The sequence below is a fragment of the Eubalaena glacialis genome, chromosome 13, assembly GCF_028564815.1.
Source record: "Eubalaena glacialis isolate mEubGla1 chromosome 13, mEubGla1.1.hap2.+ XY, whole genome shotgun sequence".
NCBI classification, from domain to species: Eukaryota; Metazoa; Chordata; class Mammalia; order Artiodactyla; family Balaenidae; genus Eubalaena; species Eubalaena glacialis.
This window is the reverse complement of record NC_083728.1, coordinates 52823178-52849418: the sequence shown is the minus strand read 5'-3', so window position 1 is coordinate 52849418 and position 26241 is coordinate 52823178. Positions and strand designations below refer to the sequence as shown.

At 50.6% G+C, this 26241-nt stretch overlaps 2 protein-coding genes across 2 annotated transcripts in view; both read left to right on the top strand.

The window, feature by feature from the left end:
• Positions 1 to 16170, top strand: part of CFAP61 (cilia and flagella associated protein 61) — a 255942-nt gene extending 239772 nt beyond the window's left edge. The window contains exons 26-27 of the mRNA XM_061208391.1: positions 8273 to 8363; positions 15739 to 16170. Coding sequence (XP_061064374.1) covers positions 8273 to 8363; positions 15739 to 15939 — 292 coding nt within the window. The 3' untranslated portion in view covers positions 15940 to 16170. The remainder of the gene's footprint in view (positions 1 to 8272; positions 8364 to 15738) is intronic.
• Positions 16171 to 23650: 7480 nt separating this feature from the next.
• Positions 23651 to 25195, top strand: INSM1 (INSM transcriptional repressor 1). Its single transcript, XM_061209673.1, has one exon. The coding sequence runs from the start codon at positions 23651 to 23653 to the stop codon at positions 25193 to 25195; it is 1545 nt and encodes a 514-aa protein (XP_061065656.1).
• Positions 25196 to 26241: the final 1046 nt, after the last annotated feature.

Below are 26241 nucleotides of genomic sequence, written 5' to 3'. Positions count from 1 at the left end.
TACTTTGGGGACAGGTTTAAATCTAGTTAAAGATATGTTCTCATTCCGGGAACTTCAACTAAACACACTCTCCCAATTTATGTAGATTTAACTTTAAGAAACGATTTTTAAGTAGATGTTGTGGAGTCTATTGGGTATCATGGCAGACAATGTCTGTTCTCTCTTTGCTCTTCAGAATCCTGAGTTATAGGATGTTATTTTGTACCTAAAATAAATGATCCCCAGACTCCCCTGCAGCCAAGGAAGCCATTTGACCAAACTTGGCCAGTAAGATATAAATAGAAGTACTGTGTGAGATTTCTAGGAATTGTTCCTAAAATAAAGAATAAGGACCCTCATTTTCCCTTTTTCCATCCAAGAACATATCTATATGACTGGAGCTCAGCAGCCATTTTTCTCTCTGAGGCCAAGGGCCCTATGGTTAGTGCTGTGATCTGATGTCTATGGAACCACCATGCCAATCCTGGACACCCCACCTAGACTTTCTTTATATGAAAAAAGTACCGCTATGCCTTTTTAAAGCCGGGGTTATTTTGAATTTTTTTTAAAAACTGCACTCAAACCTAATCTTGTCTAATGCAGGGGATACCAAGGAAACTGGGGTGATTCAGAAAGTTGCTAGAAAGGCTCAGGAGATGAGATTTGGTTATTCTGTTGTTCAGAGCTAGAACTGTCAGGTCAAGCAGAATTATGGTTAAGACCCAGTTCAGCCACTCATTAGTTGTGTGACATTGGGTAGATCATTTAACCTCTCTGAATTTCTTCCCTCACCTGTAAAATGGGCCAGCAAGTCCCACTTTAGAGGATTGGAATTAGGATGAAGTGAGATAATGTACAGAAACTGTTTAACACAGTGTCTGTGAGTTTGTGTCCCCAGCTGACAGCACCTCCACCATCAAAGCATAATAGAAAACAGTGTCCCAGGTAGTAGACAAGGTGCTTTAGGTGGCAGAGCCACACATCTTACTAATGATGGAATTATTTCAATAAGAATAAGAAAAAAGTGTAACTCACACATCAGACCTGCGCTTTCACAGGCATTATTGCTTAGGACAAGGCAATGGAAGTTCTTTCAGCTTTTTTTTAAAAAAGCAAATCAGGGCTTCCCTGGTGGCGCAGTGGTTGAGAATCTGCCTGCTAATGCAGGGGACACGGGTTCGAGCCCTGGTCTGGGAAGATCCCACATGCCGCGGAGCAACTAGGCCCGTGAGCCACAGCTACTGAGCCTGCGCGTCTGGACCCCCTGCTCCGCAACAAGAGAGGCCGCGATAGTGAGAGGCCCGCGCACCGCGATGAAGAGTGGCCCCCGCTTGCCGCAACTAGAGAAAGCCCTCGCACAGAAACGAAGACCCAACACAGCCATAAATAAATAAATAAATAAATAAATTTTTTTAAAAAAAGCAAATCAATCTAAAGGATATTTTTGAAGTAATTAATAATACAGTCCATGCAAAAATTGATGGGTTCCCAAGGGGCTGAAGTTTGGCAAACACTTGCCCCAGAGGGGTGGACATAGAAATGCAGCGACAGAAAAGACGCAGATGTAAGGGCAGCCGCCCCATCCGGCCCTCCGCCCCGCCCCCGGCCCTCCACTCCACCACATCCACCCTTGTGTGTGCACTTTGGGGGTGGGGACCACAGTGCCCAGCAAAGCATCTGCCACCAATGGCTGTGATGGAGTAACAGCAAAGAATCGCCCCCTTGGTCGTCCCCCTCGTTGCCACTTTGCAGCCACTGAGGTCAGCTCTAGCCGATGCCTCAGACAGAGAGGAGGGGAGAGCACGGCGGAGAAGGAACAAGCATTCGCTGAGGGGTGGGTGGAGGCGGCAGAGAACAGAGGACCAGACCAAAATGGGTGTCGGAGGGAAAGACAGAGGGCTTTGAAAGGCCTCACTGGACCTCTTAGGAAGGATGGACGAATGGACAGAAGGATGGAAGAAGAAAGGAAGACAGGACAGCATATGTGTTTTGGGCACACATACTGGCCTGCAGAAGGGGACGGGGGCAGGTGGCTTCAGAGAACATGTTTACACACCTGCTTCTGTTACCAACCCTTCGAGTCAAGTTCCAACAAGGGTCCTCCGGCCCCGTGTCACTTGTGCCAATAGAACAAGATGGAGATGGGCTCAGAGCAGAGGAAAGCTTTCTTCTCTGACCACAGAAGGGAGAGGTGCAAGCTCCTGCCCTAGAGCACAGGCTCTCTGGGACAGCCTCGGACGGGACAGGGACGGGGATGCGGATGGGACTGCTTTATAGGGATCTCACCGGCGGGAGGGACGGGGCCCTGGGGGGTGGCGGGGTAGCTGTGCTGCTCCGGCTCCGGGCCCAGAGCTGGGCACAGCCTCTCTGCACACGCCCAGCTCAGCTAGGGTGTCGGTTCTACAGCTGGGAACTCTAATCCAACACGTTAGGTGCGAGGCATCTGCACACAGTTCCCCTCCGGGCAAGTGAAACTAGACTGAGCACAAAAGTGTTAGACCTTATCACCCAGATTCCATCTCATTTTTCCTGGGTACCCCCGTGGGCTTTGCTGGTGACACCTCCATGTCACCCAAACCACTTAACCAGGCCTGGTGGGCACGCCACATGCTCACCGTGGCCCCATAGGTGAGGGATGCTGGCCGGGCTGGGGGATGGACCACAAGGGACTGCAGGGGCATCTGTCCGTTGAGCTGGTTGCTGCCATAGAACAACGAGGACCCAACGTGGCCAAATCTGACCTTTTAGAGAAAGGCCGAAAATCCAATTTCCAAATGCTGCTCAGGCCAAAGCAAAGACGTCTCTAGGTCACACCTGGCCCCCAGGGTGTCTGTTTGCAACCTGGATGATGGACCCTGTCGTCTATCACTTCCTTTCTTCTGCATGTGGAGTGTCCACGGGAGGGCCGAGGCCCCCCAGCCACGCTGCAGCCCAAAGGCTGAGGCTTCCTGCTGGGTGTCACCTACTCCCAGGCCTGGCAGGAGGAGAACGTCCGTCCTCCACCATGAGTCTGTGGTGCTGTCAGTACAAGAAAGGGCCTGGACCAAGAGAACATCATGCTCCGGGAAGGCCTGTGGGCCCCCCAGCTGCAGGGCCCCCCACCCCCCAGGAGAAAAGGCAACTCTTGGGTGAGTTTCCAGCTTGAATAAACCTCTGTGCAGGTGTGAGGGGCAGCTGGGGACCCTCTGATCAGGTCCAAAAGCAAAAACTGACTATTATCACACTAAGATAAAATTAGAATGCTTTTCATTAAAAAAAAAAAAAAAAAAAAAAGATCTTGGAGGGCAAGGTGTGTTTCTTCCCTGCCGTTCTCTGCCTTTTCCAACTGTTGTGTAGTTTAGCATTTCCAGTTGAGCCTTGCTCTTCTGAAACTCTCTCTCCTTCCCTACCTGCTGCTGAAGGGCCCTGGCCTTGGGCTTGAGATCCAGGACCTGAAAGAACAGCATTTATCCACCTGTCTTTCCCCTTAGACACGTCCTGCTTCTCCCGTGGCCGGCGAGCGCAGCCTCACTGGCGTGTCTTGTCCATTTGCTTTTCTCAGCATCCGGCGTGGCCAGTGGCGGAGCTGGTTACCAGATCCCCACCCCGTTTGTGTGATGGTGTCGATCAACTAGGCCGAATGACCAGACGAGGATGAGCTCTGGAGAAGTCTGATCAATTCCTTAATGATTGCACCACATCGACCAGAATGGTTAATTCAGTTCCACAAGTTGACATCTCTTGGGCCTTCTGAGAAAAGTGTATCATTTGCAAAAGTCACGGAGAATCTAAGTCCCCCCAAATAAACCAGGCCAGCCGTGGCAAAATGAACAGAGACAGTCACGTCTTCTGTTTGGGTCCTGGAGCGTTTGTGTAAGCTTTTTCTCATGGCTGTTCAGAAATTAATTTCTTGATGCGAACACCCAAGTCTACACAGCCACTTAGAAACCACACGTGGTCGTGCTCTTACCAGAAAGTGTCTCCTGAAGATTGCGGGGCCACCAACTATGGAGGTCTTCCATTTTGAATGTAAACTGGGAAAGAAGTTATTGTTTTCTATTTTTTAAATTCACAGTGTTCACGGAAATATACATTTCCCCAAAGCTCAGCACTAATGCCAACTATCCATAGCACCCGGGGCCGTTAATGCAGACCTGCCCCCCACCCCACCAGCCTTGGCAAGGATTCCAGAAGCCCCTCTCCTTTCTATGGAGAAGGAAAGAAACTAAAGCACAGGAGCCATTCAGTTTGGGGGAAAAACTAGACCTAAAGCTTTTCCTAAAGTAAAACTTCTTTCTAACATCATTATATCAAAAGGAGATGATCTTCATTTGACTAAATGTTCTCATCCATTGCAAAATGAGTTCTGTTAAATTCAAAGCTCTTCCAATTTTAAGAATGAAGGCTGCCATGTTTCCAGGACGATTTCAAGGAGGCCCACAGGGGTTCATGCCACTCCAAACCCCCTCTTGCCCACCCTAAACGGGGTCACCGCACCAGCGCAGAAGCTCTCCACAGAGTGGGGGAGAAGCAGGCCCAGGTATCCTCACCTGCGTCTCCAGTCTCCTGAGAACCAGGCTGTGCTGGATGCCGTGGGGACCCGTTGCCCACCATGTGTTAGAGGTCAAGACACTCCCTGGGTCCGCTTTCCCACACGGTCAGGAGTGTCCCATGCGCTGAAGTGGGTGGAAGCCTTCAGGCCGCGAGTTAGCGCCACAGAGGAGGTTTGCACTGGACGTGGGCATGGATGGCACCGGGGAGGTGCACACGTGGACATGGGTCCTCTGGGCTGCCCATCAGGCAGGAGGGCCAGGGTGGAAGGTGTCTGGAGGGGCCGGAGGAGGTGAGAGCCTCGGACCCTCCACAGGGAGAAGGCAACAGAGGGAGCAGCGAGCGGTCTGGGCGCAGCTTTGGAGCCAGGAGAAGGCTGAGCTGGACGCGGCCCCCAACGGGGTGCCCTGACTCTGCCGCCCCCGGTCAGCATCCCCCAGCCCAGAGCTCCAGCCTCCCACCCCGGGCAGAGGGAGGACGCCTGGAAGCTCCTCAGCCCACGGCTAGTTCGGAAAGGCAGTTGACTGTGACTTTCCAGGACTCCAGTTCCCATGTGGCTGAGATGGCCAGTCTAACGAAGGCTCAGCCGGGTGCCGCCTGCCACAAAGGTTAAGACAGATGTGCAGAAGCTCCCCTCCCGACAGTGGAGGAGCCCACATGCTCCTTGGTGACGCCCGGCTCCCCGGCGTGGGCGCTAGCATTTCATCACCCCCTTGTAAGCGGCCCCTAGGGCACCACTGAAGCTGCAGTAAGACTGAGAAGGAGCCTTCAGAAGTCAACTGGTTGGCTTAGTTTGAAGGGCATGACTGTCCCCAGACGAATCCTGGGAATGTGCACAGCCAACAGTTTGCAGAGATTGTGAGCTTCTGGACAAGAATCCCCAAACGCTTGACCACAGGAGGCAGTGGTGGGAGAGTGGAAGGAATGAAACTTCAGGTCTCCTGAGTTACTGTCTGCAAACAGCTCGACAGGCTGTGATGAGAATAGCGGGTGTCGAATTTCCAGGTGAGAGGCCATGAGTCCAAAGCAGCAGAAGAATGAATCTGCAGGAACCTCGGCTTCCTCTTTGACACCCCAGGCCCTGTGCAGACGGGCATAGCAGATACATTTTCAGAGGATTAAGGCTTCTCCAGCCATCTGTGCTCAGCCTCCTGAGTGGAGGCGATGGGGATGTGGGCACAGACAATGGGCCAGGGCCCAGGGCTGCACTCATTCTAAGAGAAGTGGGTTTCCCCAGAGCCCCCTCTTGGAAGCACACGATGCAGAGTCACTGATGGTAACACAGAGGCCGGGGCTGTGAAGGTGCTGGGCGGGGAAGACGCCTGAACAGCACCTGGGTAGTTGGAACAGGGCCGTGCTGGCGCCAGGAAAGCAGAGACAGAGGCTATGCCACCTAGAAGGCTGTGACTGTAGACCCCAAAACCAAGAGGGTGGAAACTCCTGATACTGCCTTGGAAACACACACGGGAGGAGGGGGCGTCTGAGCAACGCAGGAAAGATGACAACAAACATAAAAGCGCCCACTGGTCTCTAACTCAGGCATTATAGTGGTTTCAAGATTTGCAAGTCCACAATTCCCTGAAGCTTTTCTAGAAGCTGCTGAGACCTAAGAGGCAGGGACCATCCTGGCACAGCTGCGCTTGAGTGTCTGGGCTTAGGCATTACTGATGCTTTGGTCCAAGAAGCTACCGTCTGAGGAGATGTGTCAAAACATCACCCCGCTGAGTTGATGCCTCCCAAGGTGGCCGGCTCCGCATCAGTGCCTTTGCTCCAGGAATTAGATGGGTGTTGGATGGGTGTTGGCCTGGGTTTGTATGGGCCCAGAACCCCAGCCAGAACCCCCATCAACTCCATTCATTCAGGATTCAGCAGCCTTGAGTCACTCACAGCTCTGACAGGTTTCCACGAGTGCCCCCCGGACCCCCTCTGCCCTCCCTCCGGGCCTCAGGGCTCAGGCGGACCACCCTTCAAGCCTGGGCTCACCCACGGCTCTCCCCCTGTTCCCGTGAGGCTCGCTCTTTGGTACTACTGCCCATCTTGGGGCACTTTGCAGTGTTTTATCACCTATTTATTTAGCAGAACTTTATTCTATATTAATGAAAGACCAATCAGGGCCAGGCAGTATGGAGTGTATACCGTGCTGTGTGCAGTTCATGCGTTCATTATTCCTTCCTTGGTTCAGTGAACATCTATAGGACGCCTGTTGCACACAGGTGCTGAGCTAGACAGCCGTGGAGCTATTACACAGCACGTGTGAGTGCACTCCTGCCTCCAGGATCATCCTTCCTGCCCATCACCTTCCTAAGCTCAACCTCTACCACCCCCCACCCTGCTTATCTCTACTCTGCCTCCTTGAGGGCCAGGCATATTCCTGCCTCCGGGCCTTTGCACCTGCTGTTCCCGGAAGGCTCTTTCCCCAGAGCCCCATGTGGCTCACTCTCTCCCGTCTCTGTCCCTCGGGCTTTACTCACTAAGTCACTGTCTTAGGTGAGAGCCTTGCTCTGTGTCTCCCATCCTCGCTTAATTTATGTTTCCTCCTAAGCAGTTCTCATTTGCATGCTGAACATGGACTTATTTATCGCTTGGATATAAGCTCCACGGTGGCAGGGATGTTTGTCTGTGTTGGTCCCTGCTGTTTCCCCAGTACCCAGAACAGTGCTGGTCACAGAATGGGTATGGAGCCCACATTAGTGGAATTAATAGTTGGATGAAAATATGACCTGAACAACAAAGTAGGTAGTTAAGGATGAAATTAGGTCATATTCTGGTCAGGCGAACAGGTGAGAGGTACTGAGTGGTGTAACTGAGTGCCAGGTTGATTGTACGCATGCTTGTCAGTGCCCTGGTCCTTTAATGCCTCGGTGTCCCTGGGGCTCGTTACCTCCTTCCCAAGAATTAACTTGTCTTGGAAAACAGAAGGTGCTCATCTGCACATGGGCACCGGTTTTTCTTCCCCTGGACACACACATGACATCCGCTAACAGTCCCAGGAACGACAAACTCACATCCAGAGGAGCTCACATCACCCACGTGTCTCTAACCATGAAGGAGTGAAGTTTCCTGTTCTGAGACACTAAGCATTAAGACAAAGTAAGAGTTAAAATACCAGTAAATGTTCTTGGTTCTTCCAAGAATGCATCAAATATTCAGCAATCCCCTGTAAATAAAGGATGGTCATACTGTCTTCCACATAAGAAAGCATATGTTCAAACAGTTTTCAGGGCAAAGTTAGCAAATAGGGCCACGAACAGAACTGCTCTCTGAAGAAAGATTCAATTAGGCGTCCGTGCAGTTGCACGAAGGCCGTGTTGCAACACCGAGGTGGCCTGTTTTTCTGGTCATTATTAATCCAGAAACCTTAATGATGAACAACATTTGTGTTATTGTCTCCCCAAATTTAATTTGTTTATGCAGCAGTTCAGTTAATCCTGCAATCTGTTTTTCTCAAACGAGGGCAGATAATGGAGACACCGTTCTTTACAAGTCTTCAGGCTTTTAAATTCTGATAAAATCAGGGTTCTTCACTGGGTCTTGCCCCAGCTCTGAATTAAACCACTTTAAATGTAATTATGGAAGCTGGCCTTACATCAGGGACATCCATTTACAAAATTGATTGGCCATGCTGTTCCGCGAGCCATTTCATGAGCAAACGATTGCAAAAGGGCCAGAACCGTAATTTATAAAGGCAAAAAAGCAGGTAAATACTTTATTAGTGGTAATGAGAAAGTTTCCAACTAACTGAACCTTTTTCTTCCTTCACCAGCTACTTCACGGAGCCGTGGTGCATGGCCCTCTTTCACGATCGTTTTATTGATCTCCGGAAAGAGTTACGCCAGATCTTATCCTCCAAGGAGGTAAGAGTGATTAACGGATATGTAGGTTATTCCTTGCAAATTAGAAGCAGTTACAGTTGTTGGTCATTTAGACTTTTCCCTACATTCCCACTTTACGGTTTCACTTTGAAAATCAACTGTCCCTCACAGAAACAAACTACGGAGTGGGTAAACATAGATGGTGATATTTCAGGGAATGTGAATTGTTCAAATCTTTTATGCGGGGCAAATTTGTTTTCCCCTTTTACAAGTACCTGTACTTTCATTATCCGCTGACAGTGAGGGCTGAAAGCGTGGTGTGGGTGGTATCTCCTTGCCCTCGAGCATGAAGGCTGCGTTCCTATAGTTTCTGTCGCATTTGCCAGCTGTTCGCTAACCATTCGTGTGCGCGCGTTGTTCCAACAGGTGTCCAAATGCACTCCTTTTATAACCGAAACTTCTTTCTCCAAGCAATGTAGGATTAACTGGAAGTGAGGCTGCACACCCCACAGGCTCCGTACTTGGCAGGAAATTTGACTCTGCCATGTACGTAGTAAGATATTTGTGAAACTTTATTTTTTTCAACACCTAGAGTCCTTACCAGAGTTGCGGGGAGTTTACATCTTTGGCCAAACGTCCATTCTAGACTCCTCCTCGATTCACTCGGACGAGGGCTGGGGCTCAGCTGAGCTTCCGCCTCATCTGACTATCTAGACGGGCAGGTTCTGCATCTCTGTGTCGCCTCCTTGTGGGTCCCCGGGGTGTGGGCTGCCACACTGGATGCACAGATGCAGCCCAGGTCCCCAGGCCCCTCGTTCTAGCCGCTGCACGCCCCACCTCACCGAACCACACAGGGACCCTCCGAGGTGGGTGGAGGCACTGTTGTCATCGCCTCCACTTCACCCATGAGGAAGCTGAAGCCGAGAGACTTCACGCAACCCAAGGGTCTCCCGCTCCAAAGCCAGGGTTGTCGGCACTGGACCACAGCAGTGGCGTGGTACCCTCTCCTCATTGCCCCGCCCCTGTTCAGTTTCATCCCTGGGGGTCCAAGCTGGGAAACTGATGTAATGTTACTAATCTGAAGTAGATTCAGATTGGGAAACATAGGTTTAAAGTTTTAACCAAACTTCATTCTCTTTGGTGCCCACAAAGATAGGAACCAGGCAGGGGAGCGTACCCAAGGGAAGCAGAGGGGCCGACGGCTAAAGGCCCAGGTCAGCCACGGCGAGAGTCATTCAAATTGGAAATGAGAATAGTAATGAGATAGAGATAGAGATTTAGGATGTTATAGGTCAGCCAGGTCCCTGCACTTCATTCGGGGCTGTGAGGAAGTCGGTCCACATTAAAACATGACCCCGAGCTGGAAGCCTGGTGCTTACTGAGCTTTGCTCAGCTCCCTCCCTCCTTCCCTCCCAAAACAACCTGCAGCTCACCGCTGCCCCATAAGGAGGAGTCATCAGTATTCTAGCTATTCCATCAAAACTCTACGCCTAAACCTTCTAAACCCCAGATCTGAACTCCTCAGTTAACCTTTTGCACAGAGCCAAGCGGTTTTTGGTGTCAAGTTTAAAACGGAAACTTTTCCTTCATTTTCCCAAGCACACATCCTCAAACGCAATGGTGGCTGCTTCTCATGGCACCCGCTGAGACTCCCGAAACCTTTTAGGCAGGAGAACATGTTTGCCGTGGGTCAGTCTGCAGTGCGTAAACTCAGCCTGGCAGTGGGCCCTGGCAGGAGAGCAGGGAGACTGCAAGTGGCCTTTGCAGAAGATGCTCTAAGGCTTCCCCAACCATCCTCGTGGGTTCTCTACATTTCCAGAAAGGGGAACATCTACAAGAAGAGCCTCCACTGGGGGACTGTTCTGACATCTGTCAAGTGCAAAGGCCACAGGAGGTGTTGGGGCCTGTAGTGGTGTCTGCCTGTAGCTCAGATACACATGGAACAGGGACTCAGAGAGCTGGGCGAGGAGAAAGGGAGGGCTTGTGTGCGAGCACGGGCACAGAAGAATGGCCCCAAGGAAGTGCCGGCCACCAAAAGTCAGAGTGACTGTGACAGGTATGGTGGAGACAGGCCAACAGTGGAAGTGGTAAAGAGATAGAGATAGAGATTAGATAGAGATAGAGATTAGATAGAGATAGAGATTAGAGTCATACAAACAGACATGCTGGAATTTCACTGAGGAGTCTGGTAATAGGAAAGCAAAGCAGATAGCCTTCACTACAGAATAACAGTAATTCCTTTTATCAAATATTGAGATGATGTAATCCAATTAATTTCACTTTCTACCTTGTCTTCACGGAAGTACAGAAGTTCAATCCCATTAACTATGATGTCCTAGCACTCAGTTTATCAATTTTCCCCTCCCTCCACATGTGGAGAAAGAAATAAATGACTATTATCTAGGACTGTCATCATAAGTCATATGTAGATTTTAAATGTGTATATGATTTATTTTGAAAACAAGATCATTATAAGACATCTCAAATCCTTTTGTGGAAGTCAAAAGGGGAATGGCTTACAAATCCTCTGGTCATGCATCTAGCCAAAGAGTCACTGACCAAGGTGAAATTCTGTGTAGTCAAAATCATCCTTCAGAAAGATGGATATTGATAGAGTTGTGAAAAAATAGTTTGAAAATAATAGAGACTTTAATATCTCACTTTCAGTAATGGATAGAACCAAGTAGAAGATTAACAAGAAAATAGAGGACTTGAATAGCACTATAAACCAACCAGACCTAACATTTAGACAGCGCACTCGACCCAACAACAGCAGGATGCATGGTCTTCTCAAGTGCATGTGGAACATTCTCCGGGACAGGCCACCAAACAAGTGTCAATAAATTTTAAAAGATTTAAACCATACAAAGTATATTCTCCCACCACAGTGAAATGAGACTAGAAATCAACTAGAAAGTGAACAGCAGATTCTTAAGCAACTTCTTTGGTTTCAAAGAAGAAACCAGATGGGATGTTAGAAGTACTTAGAGACAAATGAAAATGAAAACACAACCGACCAAAATTTATGGGATGCAAAGAGAAAACAGTTTTCAGAGGGAAATTTATAGCTGTAAATGCTTACATTTAAAAAACAGCAAAGCCCTCAAATCAGTAACTTAATTCTACTCCTTAAGGAACTAGAAGAAATAAAACCAAACTACAAAAAGAAAACCAAACTAAACCCAATGCTAGCAGAAGGAAGGACATAATAAACATTAGAGTGGAGATAAATGAAATAAAGAATTAAAAAAAAACAGAGAAAACTGATGAAACCAAAAGTTGGTTCTTTTAAAAGATCAACAAAATAAACCTTTAGCTAGATTAATCAAGAAAAAAAAGACTCAAATCCGTAATGAAATGAAAATGGGGACATTTACCAACCTTAAATAATAAAGGTTTAAAAGAGAATATTATGAACAATTGTATGCCAACCAAACAGATAACCTAGATGAAACAGAGAAATTCCTAGAAACACACAAACTACAAAAACTGACTCAAGAAGAAATAGAAAATCTCAAGAGACCTATAACAAGTAAAGGTATTGAATCAGTAATCTAAAACCTCCCAACAAAGAGAATCCCAAGACCAGACGGTTTCACTGCTGAATTCTACCAGACATTTGAATAAGAATTAACACTGATCCTTCTCAAACTCCTCAAACAAATAGGAGAGGAAGGAACACTTCCTAGCCCATTCTATGAGGCCAGCGTTACCCTGATACCAGAGCCAGACAAAGACATCAAAAGAAAAGAAAACTACAGAACAATATCCCTTATGAAGTTATGATGCAAAAATCTTCAGCAGAATACTAGCAAACTAAATCCAGTAGCAAGTTAAAAGAATTATACACCACGACCAAGATTTACCCCAGGAATGTAAGAGTGGTTCAACATATGAAAATTAATCCATGTAATACACCACATTAATAAAATGAAAGAGGGGGAGAAGTGCTATAATCTCAATTGATGCAGAAAAAGCATTTGACTAAATCATACACGCTTTCATAGTAAAAACACTAAAAAGCCAGGAACAGAAGGAAACTGACCCTACCTGATAAAGAGTATTTATGAAAAGCCCACAGCTAACATCACACTCAATAGTGAAGGACTGAAAGTTTTACCTCAGAGATCTGGAACAAGACAAGAATGCCTGCTTTCACCACTTACATTCAACATTGTACTGGAAGTTCTAGCCACAGCAATTAGGCAGGAAAAAGAAATAAAAGGCATCCACGCTTGAAAGGAAAACTATCTCTATTCTCAAAGGACATGATCTTACATAAAGAAAATTTTAAAGAATCACCAAAGAATACTAGAGCTAAGAGATGGATTTGGCAAAGTTACAGGATATAAGATCAACATACAATAATCAGTTGTCTACATTAGCAATCAATAATCCAAAATGAAATTAAGAAAACAATTCCATTTACAATAGCATCAAAAATATTAAAATACTTGGGAATAAATTTAAGCAAGGAGGTGCAAGACTTGTACACTGCAAACCACAAAACATTTCTGAAAGAAATTAAAGAAGACCTTAATAATGAAAAGACATCTATGTTCATGGATTTGAAGATTTAATATTGTTAAATAGGATAACCTAAATGGGAAAAGAATCTGAAAAAGAATAGATACATGTATACGTATAACAATCACTTTGCTGTATACTGAAACTAACACAACATTGTAAATCAACTATACTCCAGTATAAAATAAAAATTTTAAAAACCAAAGTGCCAAGTTTTAAACTAAAAAAAAAATATTGTTAAGATAGGAATGCTATGCAATCTACAGATTCAATGCAATCCTATAAAAATCCCCATGGTTTTTTTTAGAAAAAAATGGAAAAGCCAATCCTAAAGTTCATATGGAAATGCAAGCTAAAACAATTTGAGAAATTTTTTTAAAGTTGAAGGATACACACTTTGCAGTTTCAAAACTTAATACAAATCAACAGTAACCAAGACAGTATGGTACTTGCATAAGGATAGACATATAGGTCAATGGAGTAAAATTAAGAGCCAAAGTAAACCCATTTATATGAAAAGATGTTAACATCATTAGGGAAATGCAAACCACATCATTAATCATTAGGGAAATGCAAACCAGGGCCACAATGAGATACCACTTCATGCCCACTGGGATGGCTATAGTTTAAAAAAAAAACAAACAAAACAGGAAATAATGAGTGTTGGCACAGATGTGGAAAAATTGGAACTCACACATTGCTAGTGGAAATGTAAAATTATTATGCAGTTGCTGTGAAAAAAATGGTTTGATGGCTCCTAAAAACTTACAAACAGAATTACTATATGACCTAGCTATTGCACTCCTAGGTATATACCCAAAGGAACTGAAAATCAGTATCCAAACGAATACTTGTATATGAATGTTCATAGCAGCACTATTCAGAATTACATGATGGAAGACAGAACCCAAATGTCCATCAAGGGACAGGTGGATCAACAAATGTGGTCTATCCACACGATGGAACGTTATTCTGCCATAAAAGAAATGAAGTGCTGATACAGTCTAGAAACTGGATGAACCTCAAAACACTGAGTTAAGTGAAAGAAGCCAGACACAATAGGTCATGTGTCGTCTGTGGCATTGTGAGGTGAGCTGCTCACAGGTGAGCACGTTGCGGGGGGGGTCACCCTGGGCGGGGGTGGTCACAGTGTCGGGGGGAGGTGATCACACTGAGAAAAGGTCACACCAGGAGAGGCAAATGTACAAAAATGAGTTTACGATCTAGAGCAGTATTTGTATTCCGTAAATTTAAAAGCTCCATTTTGTGACTTTACACCATTTACCCTGATGTTAGAACAGCATCATGCAACATGAGCCCAAAATCTTCTCTAATTTTTGTATATTCACTGCTTATGTTTTATACATTTTTCCTGAAAAATTAAGGGAGAAAGAATCAATCTCAGATATACTGCATACGTGCTTGGGCACTCAAATGTTTCAGCGCCTCTAATATTTAGTTCTGGGCATCCCTTGCCATTTTCTCTCTCACCGTCTTTGTTGAGCCGATTTGGAGTCCCGGCCCCCCACTGACTGTACTTCCAAGTGATGTGTGTATAATCTGCCACACCTGGCAGTGTCTCACTTACATAACCAAGTGATAATTACCTATGTCTCCATATAGTTTGAATCTATTTTTCTAAGTTCTTATTATTAATAAAGTAATGATCCAGTAGAACTCTGCAAGTTATCCGCTTTTTTTTTTTTTTTGCTGTTAAAAAAAAAAAAAGAATTATTGGAAGGTCAAATAAATATACCATCGAAGTCCATCTTCCTTTAGGGTAATTTTCAATTATTGTGGTGTTCAGAAAGCACACAGCTCAAATCTCAGTGAAGTGCTTTTTTATTTTGGCCATGTCACATGGCATGTGGGATCTTAGTTCCCTGACCAGGGATCGAACCTGTGCCCCCTGCATTGGAAATACAGAGTCTTAACCACTGGACCGCCAGGGAAGTCCCTTTTTAAAAACGTTTTTTAATTTTTTCAGTGAAGTGCTTTTTATAACAACCCTCCTATAGATGGGCAGGTAGGTGATGAAGCAAGTATGGTAGCCGTAGAAAGCAGGTAGTGTGTATGCAGGTGCCAAGCGCACCGTTCTGTCAACTTGCCTCTATGTTTGAATCCTTTTATTTTATATAATAAAATGTTGGAAAAATCTCTGCTGTATTGTAAACATGCACAGCATATGCTTCTCAACTTCAAATAACTTTATTCCCTCTGAGCCCCATCTTTAAAGATATCAAAGAAATTTGCCTTTACTCAGAATTTATTCCAGGGCTTTAAAAATCCCATTTCTTGGGGACTGTCACCAAGTAAAGTAACCATCTAGGAGTTTTCATGTAAAAATCTTTAATCACCTCCTTTCTTATTTTTAAAACAAGCCTGATATACAGATCTTTTCTATCTGTATATTAAGAGCTTAAAATTAAGAGCTTAAAATTACTACCCTTGCTGAACCTTGAAGACATTATGCTACGTGAAGTAAGACAGTCACAAAAAGACAAATAGTGTTTGATTCCATTTACACGAGATGCCTAAAGTCAAGTCATAGAGAAAGGAGAAGGGTGGTCACCAGAGTCTGGGAGGAGAGGGATGGGGAGTCAGGGGTTAAATTAAAGAGTTACAATTTGGGAGGATGCGGACATTCTGGAGATGATGGTGGTGATGGCTGACAATGTGAAAGCCCCTAACACCTTTGGATCTTACACTTTAAAATGGTTAAAGTGGTAAATTTTATGCTATGTGTGTTTTGCCACAGTTAAAAAAAAATTTTTTTTTAATCTAGAAAAAAAAAAATGACCAACCTTGGGGAGTTTTAGTGAAACTGCCCTCTTACTGTGGAGCTAAGCCCAAGTAATTTCAGTATCTGGCCTCTTACCGTATTTTCCAGGAGGAAAACCTTCCTTCCATAGAAGAGTTAGCCCGTCAGATAGAAGATGAGGAAATTAACCTGCCCGAGAAGCCCAAGAATTACCTCAAAAGAGTTTTCAAGGAAACCATCTACAGGCCTCTGGTGGAGAAGAGCATCCTTGACTATCTGCGCTATAATCATTACCACCTGCCCATGTACGCGTGGCCGGGCATCATCTAGCGGTGGCCACGGCCTCCACTTGATTGTTTCCACAAGTGTCGTTCCTGGAAGTGCTCCGTAGAAGCAGGAAACCTCTCTGAAGCCTGGCTGAACCGCCAGGCACCTTCGTGGTTCCGTCCTTTCTTTTCCGTGTCCACCGATGCCTGTGGTTTCCTATCGTCCCAGTAGGTGGCGCACGGCGGTGCGTCTCGATTCTGGGGCAGGGAGACGCTTTACCAACACCAGGCGTGTTCCTGGGCAGAATAAACCATTTTAGCAATAAAATGAGAGCGTACTGTGTAAAACTTGTTTTTTACCTTGGGCGTGGTTCTGTTTGATTTCCTGAAAAGTCCTGCCGCCAACGCTGTTAGTCCTTTACATGTTTACCCGGTCATACTCGTGGGCGATAAAAAAAGAAAATCGTGTGCCCAGCATGGAAAATGAGTAAAACAGATGACAGGAAATTATCTCTGTAATTTAACATCAGAAGGACTGATTGCACAGACAAGTTTACAGGAACTCTTGAAACGAGGAGGCTGCTCTCACGGCCCCTGTATTTCTACTTCCTGTTCCAGATCAGGAGCATAAATGCACCGAAAAACTGGAAGATCAACTCAGGTTCACACACAGGTTTTAGACTAGAAAACGGTGGTGGGAAATTAATCTAGGTCATTCCCTTTGACCCTCAGCACTGTTGCTTTGCATCGGCCCCCTCTGGTACCTGTCACCTGTAATGTGGGTCAGTAGCCTCTTTCTTGTAAATAAAGCAAATTAAGTGCCTAGCACAAAATATGGATTCAGGAACAACACATAAGACTGTTTTCATTTATTTGAATCTCTTTTAAGCAGATAGTGTGACACAATTTGTGTCTGAATTTTTGACCAGTAGGGCTTAAAACTGGCTTTCATGGACAGAATTACAGTTTTCGTTCCTTTTTTTTTTTTTTTTGGCATTTATGTTAATATTTAGCAAAAGTTGGCTCAATTACAATGACTACACGGTAATTTGGAGGATGTCATAGTTGGCATTACAGAATTATCCACCCATTAACAAACTGATACCTCTCAAAAATAAAATGGTTTTGGAACACTAGACTCTGATTTTTCTAAGGCAGGCAAAAGCAAGCAATAAACTCCATTAATTCCTGCACACGTATGTTTTACACAAGCACATGGGTCATTTAGAGGGAGGGCCCAGCTCCCACCATATGGTACAAACTGTGTAACTCTTGTGGAGAACAATTGCTACTGGTCCCCTCTTCAAACTGCAAGCTCAACACACATGGAACCATATTTCAGGGCCTGCAAATGAGTCAGCTCAAGAAACTCTCCTTCCCCCACCCCCTTCCTCTGAGAGGCCCTGGATTAAATTCATCAGCAAATGGAGTGAGTTTCTGTGACAGGCCCTGGGACCTTGGGTGGAGATTAACAGTACAACCAGTTAGAGGATCAACAGTTATGATTTCTGTGACTAAGTACTACCATTAAAAAGCTTCTGGTCACATAAAAGTGACCCCATATGATACTGCCAACCTTAGTATCAAATCATGCATACACTTTACAGTAAGTTTTCCTTTGCTGCCTTTTTAAAAGTAGTCTTGGGCCCCCATAAGTATCATGGCAGATTTGAAAATGTCTAGAATATAATTTAGTCTACATAGTGTATTGGAGGAAGTTACTGATCATTGCCCTATATTCAGAAAGTGAGTCATTTCCTGAATCTAGGCAGGAATTTTAGCATATATGTGCAGACAAGCATTTTGTCACTAAGGAACCACTTTTCTAATAAGAGATGAACCCAAGAGTCGTTGATCATAGCTTGAAACTGGCTGTTTTAAGGGCTTTAGGAAGATAAAGATATTTATTCCTCAATGATGATGAATCCTGGCAGAAGAAAGGGCTTCAGAAAGACCAAGATTTGGACTTCTCTTGGGGAGCCCTGGCATGGCTTCTGTAAGAGACATGAGTGCCAGGAAGTCCCCAGGCATTTCAGCTGTGCTGCTCAGCAGGGAGTCTTGAACCCTAAGCCCAATCTTACTGACAGGAAAACACCAAAGTTAAATTTCCCACGTTGTATTCCCCCCAAATCACATGTAACAACCATGCCTCACAGTTGCCTCTAATGATCTTCTGACATAAGTCGGTTTTTACTAGCACGTGGCCACCTCCTTCCCCAAAATGGCTCCTGAGATGCCACTGAAATATCCCAGGAAGGCGAGAGAAAAAGAGAAGATGATGTGGGAGAGGAAAGAGAACACTGTATGGAGGAGAAAATGTGAAGCCAGCCAATCAATATTTACCCTCAGAAGAGGGTGTGTGTGTGTGTGTGTGTCTGTGTCTGCGCGTGAGAGCGCGCGCGCACACGGGTGCACGGCTGAGTGTTAGCCAAGGAGCAGGGAGAGGGGCTCGAAAGTCGTCGTGAGCGAGGAGCTGTTGATTGTTTTCTGGTTGAGAGAAGAGGTGATGATAAGGCTGGGATACAGTGCGCGCCGGGCCGGGCGGAGCGACAGCTGTATGCTAATACTCGCAGAAACCAGCCTCCGCGTCCCCCATTAAAGCAGGCGGCCAGGAGGCCACACATCACTGAACAAATAGGCTCTCTCTAGACAAATAAAATAACACACGTTGGCCTGCGGGGAGTGGGGAGAGCCAGAGGGGGAGAGGAGCGGGAGGAGAGGGAGGGAGGGGGAGGGAGGGGAGGGGAAGGGAGGGGAGAGAGGGAGACCCTGAAGGACAGAGGGTGGACGGGGAGAGAGGGGAGGGGAGACGAGGTGATGGGGGGCAGGGAGGGAGACCAGGGAAAAGAATGAGAGGGACAGTCCGAGGGGGAGAGGGTCAGGGGTGGGCGACACCGTGAGGAGGAGAGAGATGGGGGAGTGAAACATGCGAAGAGAAAGGGAGAGGTGGGACGGGGTGGGCAGAGAGGGGCAGGGGAGAAAGAAGGGAGCGCCCGGGAAGGAGGAGAGGAGGGGTGGGGGAGGGAAGGTAGGAGAGAGAAGGAGGCGGGGAGGCCAGAAAAGGAGGGCGAGAGGAGGAACACGGACACCTAAACCCAATAGCAGCAGCAGGACGGACGGAGGGTGGTGGGGGCGGACAGAAGCCCAGGCGGACAGCGCGCCCCTCCAGCCCTCGGGCACCTGGCTGCCTCTCCGTCGGCCCCCCGGGGCGGGCGAGGACTGGGGACGTTCGGAGTCGCCGTGGCCTTTCTGGTCAATTTTGCTGAGGCTTCGTCGCTGCCTTTCCTGAGACTGGGGCGCGCGGGGAGCCGGGCCGCCCCTCACAGGTGGGAGCCGCCCCCTGCGCGCCCCACGCTCGGGGCCCTCCCGCTCCGCTCGGTGCCCTCCCAGCTCTTCCCGGCCTCATCCTCTGCTTAGGACTTTCCCACACTTCCTGGCTTCTCCTTCGCCCGCTTTGGCCAACATCGCCCTTCCCGTCGCCCGGCCCGGGGACCGTCCGGCCCGCTTCCCCTGCCCGGCCCGCGACAGTCCCACCCGAGGCGAAAACAAACAGCCCCGAGGGCACTTCAAGGAGCGTGCGGAGGCCCGACGGCACACTCGGGAGGATGAAAGGGGCGGTCGGCCACCCCGTGGGCCCCGGCGAATAATGGGCGCGCGGCAGATTGCCGGGGCACTTGAAACTCGAGGGGAGGGAACTGCTGGAGCGCGGTCCCTCCCCGCGCCCGGCGGACGGCGCAGCCTCGCGGATTCGCCCTCGTCCGCCCTCTTTCATGCGCTCTCCTTTTGTGTGGAATTATTTAAACGGGAGATCCATGGCAGCTTTATGCTAATGTGCCGAACAAAGGCGACGGCCCGCCGGCGGGGGCCCGGAAGGTGCCTGGAGGCCGGAGCGGGACGGCGGGGAGGCAGCGGGCTGCGCGTGGCTCTCGCGTGCCCCGGGGCCAGACACGGCCGCCCCTCATTCCTGCAAACACAAAGCCTCTCCGGCTCGGGCCGGCGCGCGCGGCGCACGGGGAGCTGGGCCCCTCCGGCACCTGACGGCGGGCTCTGCGCCTGGAACGCGCGGTCCAGGCCCGGCCGTGGCTCGCGGGCCGGGAGGGCCTCTGCGAATCCGGCAGAGGCGTCCGCAGCCGGCACGGGACGGCGCTGGGGGCGCTGACCACTCCCTCTCGCGCCTCCCGAGCGTCTCCAAACGCGCCGCGCGCCGCGGGGTGAGACTGCGGACCCTCCCGTCCTCTCCTCTTAGGAGCTTAGGGGCTGCCTAGTCCCGGCGACAACCCACAGGGCAATTCCTGGGCCGAAATTCCTCGCTCTAGCGCTTATCTCCAAGCTTTGCGCTTCCAGCAACTCCCTGACGCTAAACTCGGGAGCCGGGGGTCACAGTGAACCCCACTGCGTTCCCCGACGGCAACCGAGGACTCCAGGACAGGAGAGCTTCGAGCGGCCGCGGCCTCCAGCTCTGCAGCGGTCAGAGGAAGAACCCACCGCGGGGTCCGCAAGGACGAGAGGCGAAGAGGCCTCTGGATTTTTCCCAAGCGCCGGCCAGGACCCCACAGGAAGGGGAGGAGTCGCTTGGGGCCTGGGAAGGACACTTCGGGACCCTGCCTGGGATCCCTTTGCTCGCCTCCTCCCGTGAAACTCCCCAGGAGGGTGCAAGTCAGCGCTCAGTGTTTTCCCCAGCCCAACTCCACGCGGCCCCTATCCGGAATCGCAGTGCGCAAAGGCCCGCCGCCGCGGCGCCGCGTGGTAGCGCTTCGCTGTCTTCCAAGAGGAAGGCAAATATCTCGACTCACTGTCCAAATGCCCGCGGGCGGGCAGGTTCTGAGAAATAAAATCACGCAGAAGACGCAAACCCACGGCCGGGTGCAAGGGTGCACGTCCTTGGAGGTTGCCGGTGTGTGCGTGAGCGCAGCCTAATTCTTCCTCAGCCCTGGGTTATGAAATTAGTTTCTAATACTCGGACCTTTCAAGTTTCCATTTGTTTTGACGGTACCGGTCTGAAAGCATATTTCATTTTCGCTGGCAAGACTAGAAACCACAAAGAAAAAGAAATGGATCCATTGAATCTCAGTATTTCAATAGTGTTCAATAGATTCTCTTGGCTTAATTCAGAGCTCTGTTTGAATTCGCTGCATTCAGGCAGGGGTTTTGTTTTGTTTTGTTTTGTTTTTTGCCTCCCACCCCCGCCCTCTTTACAATTATGGGTGTTGTTATTTTTAAAGGATTCACAAGGTGACTAACTCTCCCTGTTATCTGTTGAATGAAAGGAGTGTTACACATGTAAGACCAACTACCCCGCCGTCAGTTGGGGATGGTGGGCTGAGCCCCCGCCCTATTATTCCACAATCCAGATGGGATTCGTGATTAGAAAATAAAATTGGCCAAAGCTGTCCCGGAATCCCTTTCCCACTTCTAATTTCATCAGCAGTATCAATCAGCGCTCAAAAGAGCAAGGAAATAACATCAGTTACTTTTAGACTGAAAGATATATATAAATTTTAGATAAACTCATTTTAGAATTTCTAACTTTTTTCAGGACTAGCATTCATCGTAGTTAGCATTTTTAAAACGAGGATGAGAGTTTTCAAAATATATTCCATTATGTGTATTCTTCTCTTTTCAGTCTGTGAGTTAAAAAAGAAATTACAAACATAAAATCACCAAATATTTTCCCCTTGATTAGTCAACTTGATTAACCCCTTGATTAACTAATTCTAACAACTGTCCCCATTACAACTTATTACTCATGTGGACTTTTTTTTTTTTTTTTAATCTTTCATTTCCACGCCAGGGTATTTTCACAGGGAAAATCCAAAACAATGAAATACCTTCAGTGGAATCAAACGTAAGCAAAACTCAGCAAAGTCTATCTGAGTGCACAGAGCTTTTCAGAAAAGTGTCCGTTTCCTTCTCTTTCAATAAAGTGACATTTTCTTCACAACATATGACATTTTCTGTGGTTTTGCAATTTGTTCCCTAGTGATGGGCGATCAGGGCCACTACGCACCCTTGGGGTTCTGCCCCCGTCCCCCGGAGATTCTGCCTTTTGTGTTTCCTTGGGGCAGGGCTGGGAAGAGGTTGGAGGCAAAGGGCCCGGTCTGGGGTCCAATCGGGGTGGCGGGGCTGGGGGGTGGATTTTCACTGTTGTCTTTTCCTGGTGGCACCGGGTTGGGGACGGGGGGAGGCGGCCTGTCCTCTCCGAGGCCGCAGCCTGCCTCAGAGGACAGATTGCCCCCCTCTCCCCCCGGCCGGCAGCACGCGCCTCTTTTGAGTCCAGATTGGCCGCGACCGGGGCTCAATAGCGGGAGGTTAATTTCCTTCACAAAGGTGAAGGGGGCACGGCTCCGGGGGGCCCCGCGCCCAGACAGGCGGCCCCTTTATTCCGCAGCGCCTTGATTGGAGCCCTTGATTTAGCATCTGATGTCAACCGACAGACAAAATGCCCGCTCGGAATGAAAATGCATGAGGCCGCGCAAGGAGAGCGGAAACCAACTTCACTGGGGCGCACGCGGCTGGCCGCGCGTTTCGGGCTTTGGCCAAGTCCACCCGAATCAGCCTGGCCCTGGGAGACGCGGAGGCTCCGAGCAGCCTGGACCGGGCCCCTCCAACGATGCCAATCCCGGAGCCTCCGGGAACTTAAAAAAAAAAAAGTTGTTCAGAAATTCAAGGTTTTTGGAACACAGCCCAGCCTGCCCCCTCCCCCATCCAGCGCTGCGTCTGCTGGCGATTGAAGAAGTGAGGTGCCAACTGTTTCTCAAACTCGAGAGAAACCTTCCCGAGGCCCGAGAGTGCGCGGCGGCTGCGGACACAAACATCGCCCTCAGCTGCAGCCAGAAGGCCAGACCCTGCACCCAAACTTGGAACTCCAGGGTCCCATTTTCGCTTAGACCCTGGGTCCCCCGGCCCATCAGTCCGAGGCCCGGGCGGGGCTCTGGGCGGCCCGGGCTTTGCAGCTATTTTCGATTCCGGATTATTTTCCAAACACCAGGAGGAGTTCCTGCGCCTCCCCCAACCTCTCTCCCGCCCCGGCCGCCTAGCTCAGATCTCCCCCGCGCCTGCTGCTGCCCACCGCCGCCCCTACCCAATCAGCGAGCACAACTTCCCCCTCCGCTTCGGCTCGCGGATTGAACCCTCCTGACATATTTGGGGCCATTCTTCTCCTTTGTTGCTATTTTGCTCGCGACCCGCGGGTAATCCCAGCACGGGAGGGGGGCGAGCATTGTCGTGCTGATGGACGGGCCCATTTGGCGGCTCCGCGCCCCCGGGAGGAGAGACACAAAGCCCAGGCACGTGCGCCTCCCCATAGAGGAGCAGCAGACCGTGAAGGGAGGCGGGGCCGGGCGTGTGCCTGGGCCGGGCGGGGCGGTGGCGCCGGGCGGGGCGGCGGCGAGGCGCGCGCGGGGGCCCCGCGCCCTCAGGTACATCTGCCGCACCTACCGGGCGACCCCCGAGTCCCGGCCCCCTCTTGGCCGCCGCGTCGCCCTCCCAACCCGACCGGGCGGAGGAGCTGCGGGCGCGCTGATTGGCTCCGGGGGAAGCGGGAGGCGAGAACAATGGCCCCCTCCCCCAGTTAAAAGGGAGCGGCTCCCGGGCCCGGGGACAGGGACGCGCGTGCAGGGCGCAGAGCCGGGCGGAGCCGCCGCCGGCGCCACGCGAGTCCCGCCGCCGTCGCCGCCGCGCCCGGGCCATGGGTCGGGGGCACTGAGGGCCTCCAGGGCCGAGCGCGAAGGTGGGACCGAGCCAGCGCCTCGCCCTCGCCCTCGCGCCGCGCCAACATGCCCCGCGGCTTCCTGGTGAAGCGCAGCAAGAAGTCCACGCCCGTGTCCTACCGGGTCCGCGGCGGCGAGGACGGCGACCGCGCGCTGCTGCTCTCGCCAGGCTGCGGGGGCGCCCGCGCCTCGCCCCCGGCGCCGAGCCCCGGGCCGGGCCCTCTGCCGCCGCCGCCCGCCGAGCGCGCCCATGCGGCGCTCGCCGCCGCGCTCGCCTGCGCGCCGGGCCCGCCGCCACCCCCGCCGGGGCCGCGGGCCGCGCACTTCGGCAACCCCGAGGCCGCGCACCCCGCGCCGCTCTACAGCCCCACGCGGCCCGTGAGCCGCGAGCACGAGAAGCACAAGTACTTCGAGCGCAGCTTCAACCTTGGCTCGCCCGTCTCGGCCGAGTCCTTCCCCACGCCCGCCGCGCTGCTCGTTGGAGGCGGCGGCGGCGGCGGCGGGGCCAATGGCGCGGGCGGCGGCGGCGGCACCTGCGGCGGCGACCCGCTGCTCTTCGCGCCCGCCGAGCTCAAGATGGGCACGGCGTTCTCCGCGGGCGCCGAGGCGGCCCGCGGCCCGGGGCCCGGCCCCCCGCTACCCCCCGCCGCCTCCCTGCGGCCCCCAGGCAAGCGACCCGCGCCCCCCGCCGCCGCCGCCGCCGAGCCGCCCGCCAAGGTAGCCAAGGCCCCAGGCGCCAAGAAGCCCAAAGCCATCCGCAAGCTGCACTTCGAGGACGAGGTGACCACGTCGCCCGTGCTGGGGCTCAAGATCAAGGAAGGCCCGGTGGAGGCGCCGCGGGGCCGCGCGGGGAGCGCGGCGCGGCCGCTGGGCGAGTTCATCTGCCAGCTCTGCAAGGAGGAGTACGCCGACCCGTTTGCGCTGGCGCAGCACAAGTGCTCGCGCATCGTGCGCGTGGAGTACCGCTGCCCCGAGTGCGCCAAGGTCTTCAGCTGCCCGGCCAACCTGGCCTCGCACCGCCGCTGGCACAAACCGCGGCCTGCGCCCGCCGCCGCCCGCGCGTCCGAGCCCGAAACCGCTGCCAGGGCTGAGGCGCGGGAGGCGACGGGCGGCGGCAGCGACCGCGACACGCCGAGCCCCGGCGGCGTGTCCGAGTCGGGCTCGGAGGACGGGCTCTACGAGTGCCACCACTGCGCCAAGAAGTTCCGCCGCCAGGCCTATCTGCGCAAGCACCTGCTGGCGCACCACCAGGCGCTGCAGGCCAAGGGCGCGCCGCCGGCGCCCCCCGCCGAGGACCTACTGGCCTTGTACCCCGGGCCCGACGAGAAGGCGCCCCAGGAGGTGGCCGGCGACGGCGAGGCGGCTGGCGTGCTGGGCCTGAGTGCGTCCGCCGAGTGCCACCTGTGCCCAGTGTGCGGGGAGACGTTCCCCAGCAAGGGCGCCCAGGAGCGCCACCTGCGCCTGCTGCACGCCGCCCAGGTGTTCCCCTGCAAGTACTGCCCGGCCACCTTCTACAGCTCGCCCGGCCTCACGCGGCACATCAACAAGTGCCACCCATCCGAGAACAGACAAGTGATCCTCCTGCAGGTGCCCGTGCGTCCGGCCTGCTAGAGCGCGCCCTCCACCCCGGCCCCCCGAACCGTGCCTTCGCTTGGAGACCCACGAAGAGAGCGCGCCCCGACCCTGCGTCCGCGCCAGGGGCACCCACCCCCGGTGAAAGTGTCGTCTCCGCTTCTCTCGGTGTAGCGTGACGGTAACCCCGATCCTCTCGTTGTGACTCCTTTTGGACCCCTCGCCCCCTTTGCGTTGTGTCCCCTTCCCCCCCATGGCGCAACAGGAGCCAGTCTCTTTCTGTACAAGGGAGAAAAGCTGTACGCGTTTGTCTCGTGGTTGGAAGCCTCCCCTTGGAAGGGAGATGTTTTTCTTGCTAGTATTCTCTGTGTTCATGGTCTAGAAACGCGGTTTGCTCTTGCCTACCAATCTCTGCTCTCTATGTATGTAGCGTACGGGTTGTTTTGGGTGAATCTTGAGGAATAAATGCCTTTATATTTCACAGGCTGTAAATTGAACTTCCCACACGATTAGCTTTATTATGGCTTGTGAACTGCTGGAGTCTGGCTTTACCTTTTTGTATGTGAACAAATCAAATTGCTTAAAAAAGAGTTTTCTTTAGTCTAGCCACAAATGCCTTGAACTGTTGTCTGTTTGGGATTGTTTTGGGGGGGGAGGGAAGGGAATTTTCAGAAGATGCTGTAGAAACTGCCTCAATATTTCACGTAAGACTTTTCGGTTTGGTCATCTTTGTTGAGGTAGGAGTATATGAGTTCCCTCTAAATGTATATGTTGATTTATGAGTAATTGTTATTTATTCTTTATTTATTTATATTAATTATGAAGATTATGATATTATTTGATTGCAGATTTTTTTTTGGTGCGCTTACCCCCCCCCCCGCCACTCTTGACATTTCACTGTGCATTTTAGAAGAGAGCCTTTTTCTAAAGGGATCTGTTAAAAGTTTTAACTTTTATACCTATCTGAGCGAATTACAGACAACCTACCATTTTATTCTGCTTGGAGCGCCCCCAGGGCCCTCGTACAAACGACAGCTCTTACTTTTAAATGCAATCTCTTTTCTACATACATTATTTTCTTAATT

Coding starts and splice junctions, on each gene's coding strand:
- INSM1 (XM_061209673.1), top strand. CDS start 23,651: ATGCCCCGCGGCTTCCTGGTGAAGCGCAGCAAGAAGTCCACGCCCGTG.